Source organism: Geotrypetes seraphini, chromosome 2 (genome assembly GCF_902459505.1).
Source record: "Geotrypetes seraphini chromosome 2, aGeoSer1.1, whole genome shotgun sequence".
NCBI lineage: Eukaryota > Metazoa > Chordata > Amphibia > Gymnophiona > Dermophiidae > Geotrypetes > Geotrypetes seraphini.
This window is the reverse complement of record NC_047085.1, coordinates 147749132-147774809: the sequence shown is the minus strand read 5'-3', so window position 1 is coordinate 147774809 and position 25678 is coordinate 147749132. Positions and strand designations below refer to the sequence as shown.

Here is a 25678-nt window from a genome sequence, read left to right as displayed (position 1 = left end):
ACCAAACCCCCAACACTACACAAAGACTAGGGGAAACTCGATGAAGTTACACAGAAATACTTTTAAAACCAATAGGAGGAAATTTTTTTTCACTCAGAGAATAGTTAAGCTCTGGAACGCATTGCCAGAGGATGTGGTAAGTGCGGTAGCGTAGCTGATTTTAAGAAAGGTTTGGACAAGTTCCTGGAGGAAAAGTCCATAGTCTGTTATTGAGAAAGACATGGGGGAAGCTACTGCTTGCCAATATTGGTAGCATGAAATATTGCTACACCTTGGGTTTTGGCCTGGTACTAGTGACCTGTCTTGGCCACCGTGAGAACGGGCTACTGGGCTTGATAGACAATTGGTCTAACCCAGTAAGGCTATTCTTATATTAAGTGGAGAAAAACCTCAGTTGTGCTAGGTAAAAAAAAAACCTCCATTTTGTCCATTAATTTTTATATTCAAATCTTAAACCAACACCATAAACTGGACTTCATAGAGAGAATTAGTTCAGTAGTTATCCCTCTATCCTGGAACTCCCCAACCCCTACTTCCTCCAGATCCTCCCAAATTTTTAAACTATCCTTCCCTTCCATAAAAGGTATTTCCCATGTAGGCAAACTTGGGTCATCCCTCCCCTTTAGAATCACTGAGATCTGGAATAACCTCCCCTCCCCTCTCCGAACCTCAAGCTCCCTCCAACTCTTCCGCAAACACCTAAAAACCTGGCTATTCTCAAAACTGTAACACTTCCCCCCTCTTAGGCCTCTCACCTTCCCCCTTTACACCTAACTCTTTAATCTCTCCACTGTAGTTCCTCTCTCATCTTTCTTCCTGTAAACCGTGCCGAGCTCCGCATTCGTGGAGATGGTGCGGTATATAAACCCAAGGTTTAGTTTAGTTTAGTAATCATGCATAATCCATACACAGTTGAAATTGCACCACAGTACATTCAATTAGACTTCATAGACCAGGATTCTTAGATGCAGTAATCTCCTTGTTGTTCTGATTATGCAGACTTCACAGGCCTCACAATCCTGCTGCCGTGTACCTGAAAACCCGACAGGGAATCCACATTTCGCCACTGGATGCATCATGGGTTTATCAAAGTCCTTGCTCCAAAAGCTTGTACACTATTGCAGTGGTGTCTTCACAATTCTCCAACCCAGTTGGTTTTGTTCCATTCCACCAAGAACAACTCAAGGCTGCTGTCTGTCTTAGTACTCCTAACAGATGTCCCAATGACCTTTTCCTCAGCCACCAGACCAAACTAAGGACTAGATCTCCATTGCCCGTCCTCCTCCTGAGATGTAGTTTCCTTCACCCACCTCTGATTCAAGCAGGTCACTTCTATTCTTCACTCTTCGGGTTCTTCTCTCTCCACATAGTCTTTGCACTTCAAACTCTGCTCTTCAGCAGAGTCGATTCCCTTGGTTTAGCAGCCCATTTCTTACACCAGATGGCATACTCCCTTAGCTTCACAGGTCCTAGTAGGGTTCAGGGTGCCAAAGACCCTCCTCCGGAAGGTTTATCCCATCCAAAACCCCACCCCCAATGTACAATCAAATGTCAATCATATTTGTAATAACAATAACTTTCAAACAACTACATTTTCTCAGTAACCCCCCTCTCCTCCAATGAGAGATTTTTTTTGTCACCATCTGCCCCCCCCCCCTGCAAACAGACTGACCATCACTCTACCTTCTTCCTGTCTCATGACTATCAGGGTTATTTCTTACTAATCCCTTGGGGAACTCTCAAAAACACACTCCCTTCTCCCATTTCCCCAGGGGGGTTACATTTATTTTTGTCTAAGATGTCATTTAAAAAAAACAAAAACCTTTTGTGGATTCAAATGTTAATTGCCATCACTAAGGAAAGTAAGTAAAAGTAAGAGGAAAAGAAGGCTGCTTTGGTTCTCAAAAGTAGTAGCTCAAAAGGTAAGAAAAAAAAGGTTAGCTTTCATAAACTACAAAAGATTGCAGAAAGAGGAAGACAAGCAAAAATACGAGAAAAGTTAAAGAGGCTGGTCAAGTAGTCAGGAAAGTAAAGATGCAAATAGAAGACAAAATACCAGACACAGTAAAACGAGGGGACAAGACAATTTTTAAAAAAGATATATTAGTAATAGGAGAAAGTGCAAAAGTAGCATTTTGAGACTCAAAGATGAAGGGGAGGAATATGTAGAAGTTGATAGAGAAGGATGAATTGCTTAACAAATATTTCCGTTCTGTGTTTACAGCTGAAGTGCTGGGAGGAGACCACAGAAGACAAACACAAATAGGGATGGAGGTATGGGAGACCCTTATCGTCTTTCAGAGAACTGTGTTCATGAGGAGCTAGCTAAACTAAAGGTGGACAAAGCGATGGGGCCAGATAGTGTATATCCAAAGGTACTGAAGGAACATAGGGAAATTTTGGTGGCTCCGCTGGCTGACCTTTTCAATGCTTCTCTAGAATCGGGAGTGGTACCAGAGGACTGGAGAAGGGCAGATGTTGTCCCTCTCCACAAAAGTAGAAGTAAGGCAGAAGTAGTGAATACAGGCTGGTAAGTCTCGACTTCTTTGGTAAGCAAATTAATAGAAACACTTTTAAAACGAAGAATAGTGATGTTTCTAGAATCCAGTGGATTACAGGACCTGAGGCAACATGGATTCACTAGAGGCAGGTCTTGTCAGACAAATTGATCAAGTTCTTTAACTGACAGGCTCATAATAAAAAACATAGATGTACAAAAAGCATCCTAAATCGGCACTTGGACATCTCTAATCACCAGGATGTCCGAGTGCCGATAATAAAAAACGTCTTTCTGTACATCTAATAAGGTGTTCCAGCCTCTGTACGTTCAGAGCATGAGATGGGCGTGGTGGAGGCATTTTATGGGCAGGCTGTGGGCAGTCTCAAAGGCAGGTTAAACATGGACTTCTTGCAGCGATAATCAAACATTTTGCAAGACATACTGAACAGAACTTATACATCTGGAACTAGACCAGTTTTAGAAAGGTCTAAGTGCCACAAAAGTGTCCAAACTGACCTGATGACCACTGCATGCAAAGTAAGACACACACCCCCACACACACACTCCCCCAGTGCTCACTGCCCCTCTTATAGCCACAAAGATCAAAATGCAAATGTACATACCTCTCTCCAGAACATCAGCACCTGGTAATAGGAAAGCCTAGTAGAGCTGCACACAGATGTCTTAAGTAGCCTGGTGGGTGGGCTAATGAAGTCCCATAAGCCACTCTAACCACATTTATGGTGGAAAGTATGAGCCCACCAACCCCCCCACCCCAAACCCTATTCTACTGCCACATAGGTGCCACCTGCACCTATAAGGGCTATTGGGGTTGTAGACAGGTAGGTATAGAGTTTTGGGGATGTTTTGGGGGGGCTCACTATAACCTATAAGGGAGTTCTGGTGAGATGTTTATCTAGCACCCTTTATGTAAAGTTCACAGCAGTGCCCTCTAAGGCGTCCCACTGCTCTGTTGCCATGTCTGGTTGGCCAGTCCATTACAGAACTGGACCCTCCAACGTCCACATGGTCTAGTTCTGGGCGTTTAGGACTTGACAAAATTTTGGTTGAAAATGTGGTATAAAGATAGATGTCCTGGCAGTCTGGGTGTCCCAATAGCCTGCAAGTCCATATAGAGGATTTGAAAAATAAAATTATTTCTAGACATAAGCTGGTTTGACTTTTGAAAATAGACATTCTCTTACTGCCGACTTGGGATATCTAGCGCCATATGTCCAAATCAGACTTGGAAGTATGTTTTGTAAACGCCCCTCTGAGTGACCAGAGAATTCGATATAAGGAGTATGTTAGATGTGGTGTATTTAGATTTTAGCATTCACCCCTCCTGAAGTCCCCCAGAACATGTATTCTCCTCCAAAACCTCCCCCCAAGAATGTACTCTCCTCCTTTTAAAGCTTCCCCTGGGCATTTACCGAAAGTACATAAAGCCCAGTCTCCATAAGTTTCATGCTCTGTGATGTCACAGGACATGCTAGAATATTCCTGCCTGTACTTAACTTACTGTTTGCTGGTATGCCGGGTTCCAGAAGAAACACATTCTGCAGTTACTAATTCATTTTCTCACATGCAGCCTTAACCATTCTACCATACTGTAGTAAGGGATACTTTAAGAAAAGCACAGAATGGTTACTTCAGGTGATTTTTGCTCAGAGATGTTTCACTTTCAAGCAGAATATTAAAAATTAGAGATTAGTCATTCCATTATTAAATACCAAACAAAATCAGCAGAACATTACCTTAAAGAAAATAGTTTATTACATTATGAAAAAGGCATAATCAACCAGTCAGACTCATTAAAAAAAAAATGAGAATACAGACAGCATATGGACAATCTCTGCCACATGGGAATGATAAAAAAGGGGATCTACTTTGCAGAATATTGCACAGTCTGAAAGGAACAATATGAAAAAGAAGACAGAAAAAAAAAAATCACATGATCTTGGGAACAGCTCACATTATGCATACTCTACCAAGAAACATCCACAGAAACTTTGTTTCTACAGTAGCACTAAGTTTGTGATTCATGGAATGACTATATTCCATTTAAGACATCCTAGTAACAGGAAGCCTCATTTTGGCTATCCCTTGTGCAAATAATAATAATTAAAAAAAATTGTCAAATAAGGCATTTAGTCTCCGATGCCATCTGGCAACTCTAGTAGTGTGCTATGTCAAGTCATGATGCTGGAAAACACAGCTACACCAGAAGTTTTGCTTCCAGTTCCATCTCTGCAGCTCTCTTGAGCGCAACATCCACCAAGAGCTGAAATCCACTAAAGTCCTGGTTAAGATCAGGAGGGGTGGGTGGGGGAGTGTTGAACAGTCCGCTTTGTGCATTTGTGCTCCGCCCTAATTTACTTGCGTCTTCATGGTAGGCGGAAGAAGGGTCAGTGAAGCTGCTCACGGTTGCCGGCGACAGGTCTGTGGCAATGCCCGGGTGAAGAGCTTGGCAGGGACAGAAAGGTGACGCTTTCGGTGCAGTTACAGTGGTGTGGCAGATCACAGAGGGTCGAGCCGGGGCCGACCGCTGAGAGCAGGCTTTAGGAGCCAGCAACTTTCCTGAGACATAGTGGGGCTCCGCAGCATTAGGATGCAAGAGGGTCTCATCTAGGGTAGGAATGTAGTCTTTGGTACCCGTGGGAGAGTCTACCTGATCCGTTTCAGATGCTTTTGACCCCCTCCGTGAAATGGTGAACTGGTTTGGATCCTTGCCGTCCTTTCTCAGCATGTCGGGCAGAAGCCTTCTGCGGGCATTGATGAACCAGTTGCAGACCTGGGAACACAAATAGCAACTCGGCGTCAGTTTTCTTCCACTTATTTGATGCATCATCTAGACCAGCATCTTGCAAACTTTGTCGAGCCGTGGCACAGTATACGTAGTGGCCGCGGATCGAGGCAACCAGAAGTGTGCCGACGTCGATGCGATGACATCACACGCATGCGTGACATCGTCACATCGATGTATGTGCAGAGGCCCTCCAGATGGGCCCTGAACCGCCAGTGTGTGGGTGCTGGCAGGGAAGATGTGCAGAGAGAAGGAAAGGCACTGGCACATTGTTACAGGATGCGCCCTTCACCACGAGACACACGTCCTGTAGGCAGTCAGCCGGCGCCTCTCCTCCTCCCCAGCGTCTCGCGGCACACCTCAAATATCAGGAGGTACACTAGTATGCCAAGGCGCACAGTTTGCAATACACTGATCTAGACAAAGGGTAGGCAATTCCGGTCCTCGAGAGCCGGAGCCAGGTCAGGTTTTTAGGATATCCACAATAAATATGCATGAGATAGATTTGCATCTCAAGGAGGCAGTGCATTCAAATCCATCTCATACATATTCATTGTGGCTATCCTGAAAACCTGAACTGGCTCCGGCTCTCGAGGACCGGAATTGCCTACCCCTGATCTAGACCAACGACAAGGCCTATCTGGTCTTCCCATTCCTGATATAATACCACACGTTTGCACTCTCTCTCAGGCATTACTCTCAGTGCTTATCCAAACATTTCTTTATTTTGTTTCTGCCTCTTCTTCTATCGTCTCTACTAGATTGCTGCCCCATGCAGCCAGCAGTTTTCTTTTTGGGAAAGAAAGAACAAGAGAAAACAAGAAAAACTAGCTGACAGACTGGCACACAAACAGAAATCTCAGCCCAACCCTCCACTCCACTAAGAAAACATGCCCCTGACTCATTTGAAACTGTTAGTCACAACACTGCCAGAGGGGTTAGATTTTAACTTCACATATGCAGTAATCTATTATCTATTGTTTCCCTTCCTACAGGTTAATTAACAACAGGAAAACCTTTTTCTCTTTGAAAACAGCTGCTCCTCCCATCAACAGTAACTGATTTTCCCTGTTCAACAGACTGTGGCAACAGGCGTAATTTGGATTACCTCATTGGAGGTTTGAAGGGGTTTTTTTTCTTGTTCAAATATCAAACTGGTTTCTAGGACAATGCAGGAAAACTCAGTCTGCCCCTTTTTTTTTCATTGCAGTTGCCATTGATGCTGTTGCAGCAGAAAAATCTTTTTGCATGAATTCATTCTAAGTATTCAAGTCTAATCTAACCCCTGACAGATACAAAAAAAAAAATAAAGCTATCAATGTATTCACTGGGAAAGTATTTTTAAAACATTCAATAAACATAGTTTGAACTCAGTAACTCAGGCTGGTATCTTTAGAAATATGCATATAAGATTTCTCTTGAGGGGGGACCTATTCCAGAATAAGATCTAGACAAGACTCGAGATATAAGCTCAGAAGTACCAAGGAGAATGCAGCCCCCAATAATCAATACCTGAACGCAACACGGTATGAAAGAGGAACATAATAATTGTCACAGTGAAAGGGGAGATTACAGTCAGAAATAGGATTTAATCAAAAGAATGATCAGAAGAGCCCTGTCTATTCTGCCCCTTCCTGGTGGAATACCACAAAGCCTACTGACCATCTTGCCCTGAACAGGTTTCTCCGAAAACCGTAGCCCTGGTGGTCCAATGGGAACCCCCTCCCCCACTCAAAGTAAGCCTGGACCCGGAGTCTAAGGCAGGACCTGACATCCTTCCTCCAAGGCAAAACCTGAGGACATCCCCCTCCCCAAAAGCAGGTCCCGGCACCATCTTCCTTGTGGCCTTGGGGGGGGGGGTTCAACAATCAAATAAGGGAAGGGGGGAAAAGATGCTTACTCCTCCTCCCCGCCTCCAGAATTTTTTTTAAGGTATGTCAGGGTGTGTGGATGGGCCTCTAGGCTACCAAGGAAATGGTATTGAATCCTGTATCGGAGATGGGGGGCTGCCTCATGGCCTGGGTCCAGGCCTGCCTGTTGGGGTGCCACTGGATCACCAGGGACTTTTTAAAGATGGGGGGGAGGGGTCATCCAATGTAGGGTGTTTGTTTGCTTTTGTGTGTCAACTTTCCTGTCAGTCCCTGAGGCAATCAGTTCTCAGGCACAAACAGCAAAATAGAGCAGAATAGTGAGCAGCTAATTTACTGCCGTGATTTTACCGTAGCATAAATTTGCATACTCTACTATGAACATACCAAGCTGATTTTTCAGTGCTGGGTTTGCGGCAGTGTTTCCTCTTATCGCAAATCTTTGGAGCACAGGCCTACTGGAGAGGGAGGCATTCACACCCTTTCCCCTATCTGAAAGGCTTCTCCATGTACACCCTAGTATTCTTATGGCTTTTGCCACTGCTGCCTCCCCTTAAGTTCATGATCATCCTGAGATCTCTCTCCTATTTGATATACAGTACTCCCCCAAAATTCGCAGGGGTTCTGAAAAGGCAGGAGAGGGCAGCTGGAGCAGGTGAAAAAAAAAAATCACTCGCGGTCTACTCCGACCGCCTCTTCCTGTAGTAAAGTCAGGATACACCAATCAGGAGCTGCTTTGATATACAGCTCCTGATTGGTGCAGCCCGACTTTATTACAGGAAGAGGTGGTCGGAGCATACCGCGAATTAGTGGATCCGCGAATGAATGAGTCTACACTTCAAACCTTCCCCCAACTCATACACTGCTCTCTTGAACTTCTTCACCCCGGGCATGGTCTTGGTGGGGGCACCGTCATCCATCCTCCTCTCTGCCCCACCCTGCTCCTTTCTGACACCCCCCTCCGCCATGTGCGTGCACCCCTTCCTTTCCCTCGTACCTCTTTCATTTTCCCTGCACGAGCAGCTTTACAAACTTGCTGTCTGCATCGGTGTCACCTCTCTCTGACGTCACTTCTGGGCCCCGCACCTAGGATGCGACATCAGAGGGACAGGTGACACGATGTAGGCAGCAAGTTTGTAACGTTGCTTACGCAGGGAATATGAAAAAGGTACAGGGGAAAGGAAGGGGCACCACCTCCCCGAGTGCCACTCATTCTCGCTACGCCACTCATGAGGTGCCTTATTGCCCTAGGGTAACTCTCCAGTTTTACTCCTGGAGGAATTCTGCGCAAAATTTTTGAAAATTCTGAGGCCTGAAATTCCTTCAGCCTTTTCCTCTCTCAGGTTTCAGCCTCCTCAGTTCCCTCTCTCACTACAACTGCAGTTCTGTCTCCCTCTAAATTCCACCCCTCTCTCACTTGCACCCTGAATCCCCTACTTGGGCCCCATAATCTGGCAACTCCCTCTCTCCACTGGCTAAGAATCTCTTCCTCCTCCTCATCCTATTATTTTTAGAGCGCTGAAAGGCGTATGCAGCGCTGTACATTCTAACACAAAATAAACAGTCCTGCTCAGAAGAGCTTACAATCTAATTTAAGCAGCACATTTCAGGGTTGGGGAGATTATAGTGGGTATAGGTATCAGACAGCAGTGAGTGGGAGTTAAGAGTTGATAGCGGTTTTTAAAAAGTGGGCCTTTAGCTTGAATTTGAACACTGCCAGGGACGGAGCACAACGTATTAATTCAGGAAGTCTGTTCCAGGCATAATGCGCTGCAAGAAAGAAGGGACGGAGTCTGGATTTGGCAGGGGAAGAGAAGGGTACAGATAAGAGGGGCTTGCCCAACAAGTGGAGATCACGGGGAGCATAGGGGGAGATAAGCGAGGAGAGATATCGGAGGGCTTCAGAGCGAATGCACTTGTAAGTCAGCAAGAGGAATTTAAACTATATTCGGAAATGGACGGGAAGCCAATGAAGCAATTTAAGGAGAGGGGTAATATGAGAATAGTGGCTCTCAGGGAATATGAGTCGCGCAACAGCATTTTGAACGGATTGAAGAGGTGAGAGATTGGAGCGCAAGAGGACCCTTCCCACACTCTACGTCACTCTCTCTTCCTCTCTCTATCACCCCCTCCCTAACCATCCCTGGCATATACAGCATCCCCTCACCCCACTCACCACCGCTCTCGCTTGCACCCTAAATCCCTTCTCTATTTCCCATGGTTTGACATCTCTCTCTCTTCCTCTCTCTACAATCAATCATCTCTTCCTTCCCACCCCCCTTTCTGACTTGGGTTTCCTTCTCATTCCTTCTCTCTACTTACTGATCCATCATCCATGCCCCTTTCCCTCTCCCTGCAGGTTTATCATCCATGTCCCTGCCTCCCCCCATCACTTGCAATTCAGCATCCATGTCCCATCCTCTATCCCACCTTGCAGGCCAGGATCCATATCCCATCCTCTCCCCCCCCGCCACCACTTATAGTCCAGTATCCATGTCCCCTCCTCTTCCTCCCCCACTTATGGTCCAGTATCCATGTTCACTCCTTCCGCCCCCCTCCCTAGCATCCATTCCCCCTTCCCTGCGTGGGTCTGGTCTCTATCCAACTAAATGACCCCCCCCTGAGATCCTGAGTCGATGGTTCGGGAACCGGTATACCTGGAGGATACCGTGCAAAAAGATAGAGGGAAAGACTCACCGGATCACAGGCAAGACAGATCAAAAAGGACACAAGAGGGAAGGAAATGCAAGAAAGGAACAGGCCACAAACTCAAGTGTATGTACACGAACGCAAGGAACCTTAGAAATAAGATGGGTGAATTAGAAGCTATGGCACAAAAAGATAACGTTGACATCATAGGCATCACGGAAACATGGTGGACTGAGGAAAACGTCTGGGACACTGTACTACCAGGATATAAACTATACCGCAGAGACAGAGTGGCTCAAAAAAGTGGGGGCATTGCCATATACATCAAAGAGGGAATTCAATCTACTGGAGAGAACACGCCACAACTGACGGATAAGTTAGAGTCTCTATGGGTCAAAATTCCGGGAACAAATGGCCTGGAAACAAAGATCGGCATCTACTACCGACCCCCAGGGCAGTCCGAAGAAATTGATAACAATATGATCCGCTTTGATCTGGACGCAGGGAAGAAACATCAATCCAAAACGACAGCCACGGCACTGAACTTCTGAAAAGGGAATTACAAAGGGATGAGACTCATGGTAGGGAAGAAGATTAATAAGAGGATAAGCACTGTAAAAACACTAGAGCAAGCTTGGTCCCTTTTTATGGACACAGTCACCGAGGCGCAAAATCTATATATACCGCATTTCAACAAGGGATCAAAGAGGAAAAAGAACAAAGAAGCGGCGTGGCTCACTGTAGAGGTGATGGAAGCGATAAAAGACAAGAAAACTTCTTTTAAGGAAAGGAAAAGGTCAAAAACGGAAGAAAACTGGAACAAGCACAAACAACATCAACGCAGGTGAAATAAGGCGGTAAAAGGGGCCAAAAGAGACAACGAGGAAAAAATAGCCAAGGAGGCGAAGAACTTCAAGCCGTTCTTTCGATATATTAAGGGGTAACGACCTGCGAAGAAAGCGGTGGGACCGTTGGATGACCATGGAATAAAGGGAGTGCTAAAGGAGGACAAAGCAATCGCCGACAAACTGAACACATTTTTTGCGTCTGTATTTACCGAAGAAGATGTACACAGCATACCGGAACCCATCAGGCTATATGCTGGAAATGAAGACAAAAAGCTGACAGGATTGACAGTCAGTCTAGAGGAGGTATGTAGGCAGATTGATAGGCTTAAGAGCGACAAATCCCCGGGAACTGAAAGGAACCATAGCTAAACTGCTTCAACTAATAGCCAATCTGTCGATCAAATCGTGAAAGATTCCGGAAGACTGGAAGGTGGCAAATGTTATGCCGATCATCAAGAAAGATTCGAGGGGAGATCCAGGAAACTACAGACCGGTGAGTCTGACCTCGGTACCGGGAAAGATGGTAGAGTTGCTGATAAAGGACGGCATCATTGATCACCTTGACGGACACAGGCTGATGAGGACCAGTCAGCACGGTTTTAGCAAAGGCAGATCATGTTTGACGAACTTGCTGCACTTCTTTGAGGGAGTAAACAGACAGACAAGGGCAACCCAGTTGACATTGTATATCTGGATTTTCAGAAGGCATTTGACAAGGTTCCGCATGAACGACTACTTCGGAAAATTGCGAGCCATGGAATCAAGGGTGAAATACTCACGTGGATTAAAAACTGGCTGGATCATAAGAAACAGAGAGTGGGGGTAAATGGATAATATTCGGACTGGAAGAGTGTCACCAGTGGGGTGCCGCAGGGCTCGGTGCTTCAACATCTTTATAAATGATCTAGACATTGGTACAACGAGTGAGGTGATTAAATTTGCGGATGATTCGAAGTTATTCAGAGTAGTGAAGACACAGGGAGATTGCGAAGATCTGCAACGTGACATAATCAGGCTCAAGGAATGGGCATCAAGATGGCAGTTGAGGTTCAACATGGATAAATGTAAAGTGATGCATGTAGGTAACAAAAATCTCATGCACGAATACAGGATGTCCATGGCGGTACTTGGAGAAACCTCCCAGGAACGAGACTTGGGAGTTCTGATCGACAAGTCGATGAAGCCGTCCACGCAAAGGGCGGCGGCGAAAAGGGTGAACAGAATACTAGGAATGATAAAGAAGGGGATCACGAACAGATCAGAGTAGGTTATCATGCCGCTGTATCAGGCCATGGTGCACCCTCACCTGGAGTACTGCGTCCAGCACTGGTCACCGTATATGAAGAAGGACACGGTACTACTCGAAAGGGTCCAGAGAAGAGCGACTAAGATGGTTAAGGGGCTGGAGGAGTTGCCGTACAGTGAAAGATTAGAGAAACTGGGCCTTTTCTCCCTCGAACAGAGGAGATTGAGAGAGCACATGATCGAAACATTCAATGTACTGAAGGGAATAGACTTAGTAGATAAGGACAGGTTGTTCACCCTCTCCAAAGTAGGGAGAACGAGAAGGCACTCTCTAAAATTGAAAGGCGATAAGATTTTGTACGAACGTAAGGAACTTCTTCTTCACTCAGAGAGTGGTAGAAAACTGGAACGCTCTTCCGGAGTCTGTCGTAGGGGAAAACACCCTCCAGGGATTCAAGACAAAGTTGGACAAGTTCCTGCTGAACCAGAACATATGCAGGTAGGGCTAGTCTCAGTTAGGGCGCTGGTCTTTGACCAAGGGCTGCCGCGTGAGCGGACTGCTGGGCACGATGGACCACTGGTCTGACCCAATTCTTATACCTGCAGACCTCCCAAAGCAGCAGTAGCAGACTTCCGGCAAAGAGAAAGCTGTGAACAGGCTGCTCATGGCCGGCCCTGCCGCGGCCTTCCCTCTGCTGTGTTATCTATCTACAGGAAGTGATGCAGCAGAGGGAAAGCTCCGGAGGGGCCGGCCGCGAACTGCTTGCTAAGAATGCTTCCTCTGCTGGCCAGCTGCTACCACTGCTGCTTCTTTGGAAGATTGTATCTATGTCAGATCTCACAGCGGGAGCAGGTTGAAAGAAGAGAGGCCAGACCCAAGTGGAGGAGGAGGAGGGGATGGAAACGGGCAGAACAGAAGGTTTGTGCAGAATTTTGCACAAATTCTGTGCTGCTCTAATGAACAGAATTCTGCTTGGAGTTCAGTACATTCCCAGTATGTGAAAGTTAGTACAGAAAAAGTGGCATGCAAAGATCCCTACTGCCCCAACAGTTGTGTACAAGTATAACATGTAAGTTTTTTCTAGCAGGCTACTTGCATGGATGCCCAGGGGAATAGTTGTGATGTTATGAAGGTTAAGTGTTCTGGAAGGAAACTTGCCTTTTTCTCAAATTCTTGTTGCCAAGCTGACAGCAGGGGATGCTAAAGTCTAATTACTGGAGGCCTGAGTGTAGGGTAAGGCCTAGGACAAGAGTAAAATGGATTGTTCCCCCTCCAAGGTTATCAGTTTCCTGCTTCCCAAAATCAGGCTGGTGTTTAAGAAGACAGAGACTCAGGTTGTGGGGAGAATGGACCCTTACCATGCCAACCCAGTAGAGGGGCAAAGGGAAAAAGAGATGTAGATATAGAAAAAAAGGCAATATACCCAAATTGGAGAATTCAACTGGCTACACATCCTTTTCTCTTTGAGAAACACTGAAAGAGACTACCGTATTTTCACGCATATAACGCGCGCGTTATACGCGTTTTTACCTACCGCGCATACCCCTCGCGCGTTATATGCGTGAGCGCGGTATACAAAAGTTTTAAAACATAGTTCCCACCCCGCCCGACTCACCCCCCCAGCAGGACCGCTCGCACCCCCACCCCGAACGACCGCTCGCACGCGCTCCCACCCGCACCCGCATCCACGATCGGAGCAAGAGGGAGCCCAAGCCCTCTTGCCCGGCCGACTCCCCGACGTCCGATACATCCCCCCCCCGGCAGGACCACTCGCACCCCCACCCCGAAGGACCGCCGACTTCCCGACAATATCGGGCCAGAAGGGAGCCCAAACCCTCCTGGCCACGGCGACCCCCTAACCCCACCCCGCACTACATTACGGGCAGGAGGGATCCCAGGCCCTCCTGCCCTCGACGCAAACCCCCCTCCCCCCCAACGACCGCCCCCCCCCAAGAACCTCCGACCGCCCCCCAGCCGACCCGCGATCCCCCTGGCGACCCCCACGACCCCCCCACCCCCCTTCCCCGTACCTTTGGTAGTTGGCCGGACAGACGGGAGCCAAACCCGCCTGTCCGGCAGGCAGCCAACGAAGGAATGAGACCGGATTGGCCCATCCATCCTAAAGCTCCGCCTACTGGTGGGGCCTAAGGCGCGTGGGCCAATCAGAATAGGCCCTGGAGCCTTAGGTCCCACCTGGGGGCGCGGCCTGAGGCACATGGGCCCAACCCGACCATGTGCCTCAGGCCGCGCCCCCAGGTGGGACCTAAGGCTCCAGGGCCTATTCTGATTGGCCCACGCGCCTTAGGCCCCACCAGTAGGCGGAGCTTTAGGATGGATGGGCCAATCCGGTCTCATTCCTTCGTTGGCTGCCTGCCGGACAGGCGGGTTTGGCTCCCGTCTGTCCGGCCAACTACCAAAGGTACGGGGAAGGGGGGTGGGGGGGTCGTGGGGGTCGCCAGGGGGGGCGCGGGGCGGCTGGGGGGGCGGTCGGAGGTTCTTGGGGGGGGCGGTCGTTGGGGGGGAGGGGGGTTTGCGTCGAGGGCAGGAGGGCCTGGGATCCCTCCTGCCCGTAATGTAGTGCGGGGTGGGGTTAGGGGATCGCCGTGGCCAGGAGGGTTTGGGCTCCCTTCTGGCCCAACTACCAAAGGTACGGGGAAGGGGGGTGGGGGGGTCGTGGGGGTCGCGGGTCGGCTGGGGGGCGGTCGGAGGTTCTTGGGGGGGGGCGGTCGTTGGGGGGAGGGGGGTTTGCGTCGAGGGCAGGAGGGCCTGGGATCCCTCCTGCCCGTAATGTAGTGCGGGGTGGGGTTAGGGGGTCGCCGTGGCCAGGAGGATTTGGGCTCCCTCCTGGCCCGATATTATTGGGGAGTCGGCGGTCCTTCGGGGGGGAGGGATGTATCGGACGTCGGGGGGGGGGGCATCAGGCTTTCAGGATGGGGACAGACCTTCAAGGGGGGACAGTGCACGGAAGTCAGGGGGGGTGAACGGAGAGTCGGGACAGCGCACGGAAAGTCAGGGCGGGCGAAAGGAGCGTCGGGCAGCATGCGCGGTATACCCGTGAGCGCGGTATACCAAAGTTTTTGTACATATCATCGTGATTTCTGCGCGCTATACCCGTGTGCGCGTTTTATACGGGTGCGCGTTATTTGCGTGAAAATACGGTAGATGGGATCCTAGTACCCACTAAAGAAAAGTTGGGGGAAAAGGACACATAGGCAAGGAGGTGGTTCTGAAGAGAGGTTGGCAAGTCAAATTGCTGGTGTCACCAAATTCTTGATATATTTGTGGGGAAATGCCAAAGAGAAATCCCAAAGGATGTACGAGATCAATTTCTGAGACTGAGTGGAGTACAGCTACACAAATCACCCAGAAGCTGCCTATTGGAAGAAACGACTTCAGGAGTCAAGTATTCAAACGTATCAATAGTAATTGCCTTGTACTTTTCTTTCCTGTGTGTTGCTAAATTAATAGGTGAACTGTTATCACCTTAATTCACCCAAACATTACATTTTTAACCACACTTAGTGGTGTGGACAGCAGTTTTATTTTTAGCATTCACTAGAAAGTGAAAGACCAAGAGTGAGAAAGTCATTTTTTTCACTAGAGCGTTAATGAGAATTCTTCCCTCCACCTGTCAGGACTCAAACCACAATAAAAATTTCCCTTCTGTAGTCCTCAGAACAGCAAACATTATGGTTTTTGACATTTTTTTTAAAGCTGTACAGCTCTTTTTGTTGCCTGATGTATTCCATTCTACAGGTGCCGCACATGAGAATATACTAGCCTCTACTGATGGCTCTTAAATAGGAAAGTTTTCAGAGAGTTTTATGGTCAGGTGGCATATAATGAAAATAGCTGATAATTATAAGCACAACCCTGAGGTTGTGGGTTCAAATCCCACACTGCTCCATCCGACACTCAATCCTCCATTGCCCCAGGTACGTTAGATAGATTGCGAGCCCACCAGGACAGATAGGGAAAATTGCTTGAGTAACTTTGATAGGCGGTTTATAAATACCTAAAATAATAAATGTTATTTTAGTTTTGGTTTCTGTTCTTGTTAGTTTCAAATTACCGTATTTTTGCTCCATAAGATGCACTTTTTCCACCCCCAAAAAGGGGAAAGTGGGTGCGTCTTATGGAGCAAACACACCTTCCCTCAGTACCTTTTTTTAACTGGCGGTGGTCCAGCGTGGTCTCCTGCTGGATGGCTGCCTTTCTCGTTGCAGAGCTGTCATCAGGAGACTGCGCTGGACCACCGCCAGATAAAAAAAAGGTACCAGGGGGGCTGCGGATAGCTTCAGGCTGCGGGATTCCCAGCACCAGACGCACTTACGTGTAGAGAAGGAAAAACCAAGAAAAAAAAATTCTGAACCAAATTTTATTTTTCTTGGTTTTTCCTCCTCTACACGTAGGTGTGTCTTCCACTGGGAGGGGGGAAACAGTTATGGCAGTATGCCGGGAAGAGATGAGCACGATTACGCTAGCTCTTAGCAATTGCTACACCACCTCTCCTTTTTCCCCAGTTTCTCCATCTAGCTCAGCAGTTGCAGAAGAGCATCCTCACCTGCTACTGTGGTGCCAAGTCTCGTGAGAGCTGCATGATTTCACTACTCAGGAGCATGAGACTGGTCCTGCATCAGTAGAAGATGAGGTGCTTATGTGCTTCTCCTCCTCCTGGGCCAGATGGACTCATTAAAAAATACTAGGTCAAGAGGCAGTTTGGCAGTGCTCACCTCCTCCCAGCCTGAATTGAAGCTTTATCTGCATTGGTGAAGGGAAGGGGGAGGTGAAAAGCATGTTTTTTTTTTTTTGTTTTTTTTTAAAGGAGTAAATGTAAGAATATGAAGTATTCCCCACACCCTCAGCACCCTCTTTGTGAGTCTGTCTCACCCATCTCTTTGCATTACTGTCCCAGACAAAAAATTTCCCCTCTCACAACCACTCTCCATCCCTACTGTGTACTTGACAGCCACCTCCTGGATAGGTTTCCAAATTTCTCAAGTTAAAAAAAAAAAAAAAGACACTTGGCCCCACCCCCAGACCCATCCTATCTCCAGCCTCACTCCGACACAAACTGAGCCACCTCATCTCCTCTCTCCTTCCCTCCCTCCCCTCTCCACTGTGGGATGGGTATCTCTGGTGGCACTGGGAGTCACCCATGGGTGGGAGCTACATCAATCGCAGTCCTGCTCTTGGCGCTGGCTGGAGGTGGCAGGAAAGGCCCCCGCTCTGCCTGAGATCGGGACCACCTCTGGAGGGCTTATGAGTATGTGTGGATGCAATGACAGCCCTGAGCTTATGAGCATATGTAGATGCAGTTGCAGCCCTGAGCTCAGGCAGAGCTGGGGCCTTTCCTACCACCTCCAGTCAGCGCCAAACAAGCCTTCAGAAGCTCCCACCAGTACCCTCAGCGGGCCAGTGATTGTTGCGGTTCCCACCCGCAGGTGACCCCCACTGCCTGTCCGAAGTTTTAAAAAATAAAATTAGGCTGGACTCAAAGAGTCCAAAACCCAGACAAACTATTGGGTTTTAGAAAAATGCCAGGACACTCCTTTAAAAATAGGACATGTCCAGGTAAATCTGGACATAAGGTACCCTGCTGCATTAACACCCAAACATTCTCATATACCAAACCCATAATATATACAGAGGCCCTGTTCCCTACTCCTGATATCTCACTCACAGAAGAATCTCTACCACAATAGTTCTTACCATCCAAGATACCCCTTTCACTCCTACACATACTCCCCCTACTTCTTTCAAATACAATTTTGCTCCAGACACCCACCTACACATACCTTAGACCCTTCTCAATTCCTACATATACTCCCATGTTCCTGAACCAAAGCTCTCAGAGAGTGAGGGAAGAGGGAATACTCTCTGATCCTTCCTTAGGTAGCAGGTTGCTTAAAGCCTCCCCTATCATTATTTTATTAAAAACTAGTCTTGTCACTTTGCATTATCATGTAGCTAGCTTTGCTCTTTCTGCCTTTGCTGGCCTATCTTTGCTACTTATCTCAGCCTTTCCGGGCAGTATTTCGTACCCCATCCCTCCCTTTCTGAGATCTCTTGTACCTTTTGAATATTTACTTTTGTCCCTTACTTTTCCAGCCAACTCTTTTGGAAAACCATTATTGGTCTTTTTTTTTGCCCCCTAATTTTTTTTATTACTTTCCTAACAGAGATTTGTGCCCCATACAATAGCTCCTTTTACTTTAATCCACTGGGCCCTTGCAGTCTTTATGTACCATGCACGCTACAAGTACAGTACCTGTAGTGTGGAGAGCTGTGTCTGTCTGGACAGCAGTGCTTTTTCTTGCTCTGAGGGATAAGCATTGTAACGGTGATCATACAACCAATCTCGTAAGATCTGCACCGACTCCTTTGGCAAATTACCACGTCGTCTCCGCTTACCAGGGCCACCACTAGAGGACAAGTCGAGTGGGATATCCATGCTGTCATCATCGTCAGACTCGCTGCCTGATAGAGGCATTATACCTAGGATATAAAAGTAGAATGCATGAGGGGTCAGGTCAATCATTTCAATTTTCTATGCCTCATTGTAAGACAGGGCTAAGTGGTCTGTAGTCACACTGTCACCTCCGAGCCTCACTGCTGGCTGCTCCAGAGTTTCAAAACACTTAAAGGGAAAGTTGTTTACGTAGCCTAAAAAAAAATCTGCACTTAGCGCTAGTCTGGAGTTAAGTGCGGTTTATGGAATACGTGTAATGCTAGTCCCCACAACTAAGATTTAGGCATGGTCATTTATGCCAATGAAAATCTGGCATAAATGCCTCCACCTAAATTGCGCGCAGATCGGGCATATTCTATAACAGTGTGCCCTAACTTTTAGGAATGCCCACGACCCGGCCCTACCACCTTTTGAGATCCACACGGTAGAATTTACACACACCACTTTATAGCATATGCTTAGAAAGCTGTGTGCATAAATTCTAATTAGTGCCAATAATTGTTTGTTAATTGGCAATTATCGGCATGAATTGACCAGTTCACTTATAGGTCAGGAATACGCACAGATTTGCATACACAACTTTAGTCGCTGTATATCGAATCTGAGTGTTATAGCTCAAAGTTGCCACTTGCAGCTCAGAACCCCTCATAAGCAATAAAAACATAAAAAGGCAGAAGAGTTATTTTCGTCTATCTCCTTACCAATGTGAGATCTTTACAGACATAGACAACAGAAACTAAAGATGTGTGTTTGTCTGAAATGATATTTCCTGCGTCGTGTCATTTTTTTAAGTCCAAGCTTTATTTTTAAAATTAATTTTCTCTATATTTACAACAATAACGTATACAAAACTATATACAAATATAACCCCTGTAAATTACAGTATCTCATAAATTAAACAACAATGAGCAACAGTGTTCATATATGCAAGTGTGTTAATAATGAATGCAAACTCTAGAAAAGGAACACGGATTAAGAGGAAAGATGTCAGTTGAGTCCAGGAATGCCAAAAAATTTAGCTAGAAGATTGCTGACTTTATTAAGGGCTCCTTTTACGAAGGTGCGCTAGCATTTTTAGCGCACCCACCGGATTAGCACGCGCTAGCCGCAAAACTACCGCCTGCTCAAGAGGAGGTGGTAGCGGCTAGCGAGTGCGGCATTTTAGCGCGCACTATTCCGTGCGTTAAGGCCCTAATGCACCTTTGTAAAAGGAGCCCTAAATCTATTTAAAGTATTATAAAAGGATTGTAGCTGAACATCATTTCTGATAATGTAGCAAATGGAAGATCACCAAAATTGAAAGGAAAAACCATTAATTTAATTTTCAATTGTGTATTATGGTGTTTTAAGGCAATTAGCATCATTTTTAACACCAAAATGACAAAAAAAAAATCTGGGGGTTTTCTTGTGTCAAAGGTAACCTATTTATAACACTCAATTTTTAGTCCCTACAACAAGCTAGGAATGACTTATGAGTCTGCCTCAAACATGACAGTTTCAATGGGAGGCCCTAAATAGGGTGAGGTTACCACCCCTGGCTATCCCAAGGCAATGGAAGATGAAGTGGCTTGCCTAAGGCCAGAAGGAGCCACAGTAGCATTTTAACTTGGGCATGCCGGTACCCAGCCTGTTGCTCTAACCCAGTGTCTCACAAACTTTGCGAGCCACAGCACACTAAACTGATGGCAGCGGCGCGAGGGCACCCGGAAGTGCGCGGACGTCGATGGGATGTCATGTGCATGCATGATGTCATCCCGTCAATGTCCACGCATATGCGAAGCCCCTCCAGATGGGGCCCTGAGCTGCCAGTGGGGGGTGCAGAAAAAGAAGAGACACTAGGCAGGAGGAGAGGTGCTGCAAGAGGCACTGCGAGAGGCACATCCTGTAGGCAATCAGCCTGCGCTGGCGCCTCTCCTCCCCCCCCCAGCATCCTCCCAAACAAGTGCAGCTGGCGCTGAAGATAAGGAGCAGCCAAGCCGGAAGGAAGATGGACACGTGCTTGCAGGGGACACAAATTCTTCACAGACCAGCAGGAAACTTTTGCAGACCGCCACCGGTCAGCGGATCGGCGGTTGAAGAACACTGACCTAGATGGTTCATCTTATAGGTAGTATAGCAAATAAATTAAACCTTGAACCTTTAGCAAGTCACTCCACTCTCCATTGCCTCAGAACTTAAAACTGATGTTCTAAGCATACCATTAAAATGCTGTAGGTCATTGTAGTGCCGGTAAATTGTCAGATTTCAAAACGACGAGTGATGCTACAAAAACTTTTCATGCAAATGAGCTCTGCAGAGGTTGATGGAAATTCCATCAGATAAGTTGCTGGAGAAGGCGACTGAAATGTGCAGAATAGTCCATGGAAAGAGGTATAACTGTGCACATGGACCAGGAAATACTACGTCGTAGGCATGCTTGAATGTCATTCATAAGCGTGCCTTACTGCAGCGCATCATGGGCGCCTCACTTACACTGATAGCCTGAGAACTACCAACAAACCATGCAAATGCTTTTTTCCCACACTGTTTCTGCCCGTCCCCGTTTGTTTGTTTCTTGAACTTTCATCTCTCAGGCACTCACCAGCCACAGACAAACATGCACGAGATGCACCTTTAAGACACATACAAGACATGCTTTAACACACACAAATTTGGCACCCCCATCAAGTATGATAAATGTATCTTCTCTTACATGCATTCGACAGCCCAGACCTGCCGATGTACACTTTAGATGCACGGGCATGAGATGCACCTTTAACACGTGCACCTGAGACATGTTTTTTTAACACACCACCGGCACGACCAGACCTGCCAGTAATTTTGGAGTGTTAAAGGTCAGTGCTTCGTTTTGTGCATCACCAGGCAATTACCTCGTTGTACCACATTTACATAATATTAATCGGCAGATGCTACGAAGCATAGAAAAGACCGTGTAGAACCATTATGTGCATCGGAAACTAAAATGCTTCAGTGATAACCAGTTAGAACTGATTTAGCATCACTCATTAAAAGCATAGTAAGTTTAGAACAGGGGTGCCCAACACGTCGATCGCGATCGACCAGTAGCTCAAGAAGGCAACGCGAGTCGATCGCGGAGCCCATTCCGGGCTCCGTGATAGACTCGTGTTGCCGTCCTGATCTACCTGGCCGATCAGCCTTCCTCTCCAGTGTTCTCTCTAGGGCCTTTTAGCTGGGCGGTCCGCCCAGCTGTCATTTGCTGCTGCCGCCGCTGCTGAACATTAAAAAAAAAACCGGCTTGGAGATTTCAGCCCGTAGCGAACTTATGCTCCGTGGCTCTAACATGTGAGTGCTGGCTTCCCTTCTCTTCCCTCCGAAACCGGAAGTTATATCCGGGGGGGGGGGGAAAGGGAAGCCGGCACGCCCATGTTGAGAGCTCTGAAGCAAGCGTTCGCTATGGGCTAAGGCGGGAGACAGGTTAGTGAAGCATTTGCTCTTCTTGCTGCCGGATCCTGCCTACTTTCTGTTTCCGCGAAGGCAGGACCCGGCAGCATTTCCCCCAACAGCTCGATCGCGATGCTGGTCGGCCGAAGCAGGGAGAGGTTGGGGCGGCGTCGGCTTTCAAGCCTGTTATTGGTGGCGGTTTGGGGCCTGTTATTGGTGGCGATTTGGGTCCTGGTCCCCGATGGCAGTGGCTTGGGGGAGGGCAGGGAGAAAGAAAGAAAAAGGGCATGCAGGGAGACAGAAGGAAAGAAGAGAAACAGAAAAAAAAGAAAGGGAGGCAGAGAGAAAGAAAGGGCAGGGAGAGAGGAAGGAAAAGTTGGGGGAGGGAACGAGGTCTGGAGGAGAGGAAGCATACAGGCTAAAAGAAGGGAAGAAAGATTGGATGCACAGTCAGAAGAAGAAAGTGCAACCAGAGACTCATGAAATCACCAGACAAGGTAGGAAAAATGATTTTATTTTAAATTTAGTGATCAAAATGTGTCTGAATTTATATCTGCTGTCTATATTTTACACTAAGGTCCCCTTTTACTAAACCGCAATAGAGTTTTTTAGCGCAGGGAGCCTATGAGCGTCGAGAGCAGCGCTGGGCATTCAGCGCAGCTCCCTGCGATCTAAAAACTGCTATCGTGGTTTAGTAAAAAGGGAGGGGGGTATATTTGTCTATTTTTGTATGGTTGTTACTGAGGTGATAGTGCATAGAGTCATCTGCTTTGACCTCTTTGAGAAACCCTGGAATAGGAATGATAATTAACATTTTCTATGCGTACAGTGTGCGTTGTGTTTTTTTAAAATTTTATTGTTGGTAGATCATTTTGACTTGGTCATTTTAAAAGTAGCTCGCAAGCCCAAAAAGTGTGGGCACCCCTGGTTTAGAACATCAGATGCTTAAGTCTGCTTGGATTAGGAAGTAAACTTGCTTTGTGCTTAGATTTGGAAAAAATGAATAATCCAAAATCAAAAACGATATACAACCCTAAAGGTCATAGTTCAGTTCAGTTTATTTGATATACCGCCAATATTAAGAGAATAATAATGACCATCATGAATCGCAGATACAATTTAAAAAAAAACCCAAAACATTTGCTAGATTTGCTACAAAATGAGAGTGTCATGCAGGGGTGAGATATAAAATAAGCCTCACATTATTTACACCCCATATCATGCCTTAATCCTTTGTTAGCTCAAATCAGCCATTGGAATTTGATCTTAAATCAGTACATTAACCCTACTCCTCTGCTCTCCAACCCAGCCAGCTGATTAACCATTCCTCTTAACTGTATCCATGACATCTTATTTGTCTGTCTTGCCTGTTTAGATTGTAAGCTCTTTTGAGCAGGGACAGTTTTCTTACTCTTTGTGACTCTGTACAGCGCTGCGTGTGTCTGGTAGCGCTATAGAAATAATTAACAGTAGTAGTATGTTGTACCAATCTCTTATCACTGACTAACACTGCACACTATTTATGAAAATGCTCTCTGCTGCAAAATATATAGTTTGTTTAGCTCACTCATTTCCATGGGGAAACTGTTAAACCTGGAACACCAATGAACTCATTCTTTTAGGCACGGGGAGATCAAATTCTTTAAACTAAAATCATGATGACGCTGATGAAATACGAAAAGAACAGAACATAATTTTGCAGTAATGCCCATTTAGCATTTAAACCAAATTATGTCATTATGTGAAGCAGACACCAGGGGGACAATTTTTAGCATAAGGTGCTAATGTTTACATGTATGCAATGGCAGGGCTTGGGACAGAGTATGGGCAGGTCTCAAACTTATGCATGTTACATGCATATCTCTGACATTTGGGTGCATCAGCTCTATGGTAGGCATAAGTGTTCGGACTTAACCTTTAGGCATGTATAGACTCCAGTTTAGGCAGCATTCTCTACAGCAGGGGTGCCCACTTTTTTGGCTTGCGAGCTACTTTTAAAATGACCAAGTCAAAATGATCTACCAACAATAAAAATAATAAACATATACCCCCCTCTTTTACTAAGGTGTGCTAGCCGATTTAGCACGCGCTAATTGCTAATGCGCCCTTTATATTCTATGGATGCGTTAGCATTTAGCGCGCCTTAGTAAAAGACCCTCATATTTATTTATATATATACCAAGTGCACCTCTTCTGTCCTCCAGACCTTGTTCCATTCCCTAACCAACATCTCTCTCTGTCCCTCCTGGAGTCCAGCTTTTCTTCCTCTCTCCTCTACCCCTATTGACAACGTCACCCTCTCTCTCCCTCCTCTGTTATGATCTTGCATCTCTCTGTTCTTCCTCAGGGTCTCTCCCCCCTCTGTCTATTCTGTCTGCACCTCTCATAGTCCATCATCTGCCCCCCTCTCTTCTGCCTCCACTTTGTTTCAGGTTTCTCCCTCTCTCTAACTTCCTTCTGCTAACATTTTGAGTCCTCCCACCTTTGGTCCAGGTCTTTGTCTCTCTCACTCTCTTTGTCTTCCCCCTCCCCAGAGCCTGGCATCTCCCTCCCCTCTCTAACCCCTCTAGTAATCCAGGATCTGCCCCGTCTCCCCCTCCCTTTTGGTTCAAGGCTGCTTTCCCACCCCCTCCTCAAGGTCCTTTTGTCTCTTCTCTCCCCCCCCACCCAGATCTGCCAAGGCCCTTGCGACGGGCACAGTCTTACCCTGACATGCGGTGCCTTACCTCCGCTGCTTCCCACACACAGTGACTGTCAGGACCTCAGACTGAATCATCGAGTAGGATTGCAACTCAGTTCTTGCCTCCATTCTTCCCTCTGGGCCTAACTACCACAGTTTAAAGCAGTGGTCTCAAACTCAAACCCTTTGCAGGGCCACATTTTAGATTTGTAGGTACTTGGAGGGCCTCAGAAAAAAAATAGTTATTTTCTTATTAAAGAAATGACAATTTTGCATGAGGTAAAACTCTTTATAGTTTATAAATCTTTCTTTTTGGCTAAGTCTTAATAATAATATTGTCATTTATAGCTAAAGAGACATATGATCAAGAAAATGTTTTATTTTACTTTAGTGATTATGATAAACATACCAAGGGCCTCAAAATAGTACCTGGCGGGCTGCGAGTTTGAGACCACTGGTTTAAAGTAATTACGGCAGCCTGCAGAGCAAACGTAACAGGCTGCCATCGGCCTCTGTAGCACGTTCCCTCTGCCACGATCCTGCACCTCCTCTTACGTCGGGGACAGGACTACGACAGAGGGAACATGCTACAGAGGTTGACGGCAGGCTGCCCTAATTACTTTAAAGGTGAGACAGTGACCATGGAGGAATGCTAAATACGCTGGGGAGAACACTGGTTCTGCGATCTACCGGCGTTGTCTTTGCAACGTGATAGACGTTTTGGGCATCCCTGTTCTACAGGAATGTAGGTGCCCATGTTCCTTTATAGCATAAGCTCCTACCAGGTGTCCCCTGCATGAGTTCAAACAAGGGTGCATGTATATGCAGTTTGGAATGAGAGCAGGTTCCAAGAGAAATGTTTTGCAAACCACAGCGGGGGGAAAACTGCAATTCACTGTAAAATATATCTTTGTTAAAACTTTTGCATAAGAGAATCGTAATTTTTTATTTGTACCATACATTCTATAACCACAAACTTAAGTAAAAATATTAACCTCGCATCTCCTTCCACCAAATACAATTTTTTTTCTTTTTTTTTTAAACCCCTTCACTTTTACAAAGTGCAAGATTCAGAATGCCTTTGTAGTGTACGAGTACGATGGTCTCCTTAGCTGAGAAATTCAATCTTCCTGCATAGAGCATCTACCACTGTTTTCTCCTGAACATACAGGTCCAACCAGATCTGCTTATCCTTAAAGATCTCCTC

At 46.6% G+C, this 25678-nt stretch overlaps 1 protein-coding gene across 3 annotated transcripts in view; it reads right to left on the bottom strand.

Annotated features, from left to right (window-relative positions):
- Positions 1-4279: 4279 nt before the first annotated feature.
- The window catches only part of TGIF1 (TGFB induced factor homeobox 1), a 36210-nt gene continuing 14811 nt past the window's right edge, over positions 4280-25678 (bottom strand). For all 3 annotated transcript variants that reach the window (XM_033934620.1, XM_033934622.1, XM_033934621.1), the window contains exons 2-3: positions 18189-18415; positions 4280-5294 (exon numbers count right to left, since the gene is read on the bottom strand). In XM_033934620.1, the coding sequence (XP_033790511.1) occupies positions 4719-5294; positions 18189-18415 (803 nt within the window). In that variant the 3' untranslated portion in view covers positions 4280-4718. The remainder of the gene's footprint in view (positions 5295-18188; positions 18416-25678) is intronic.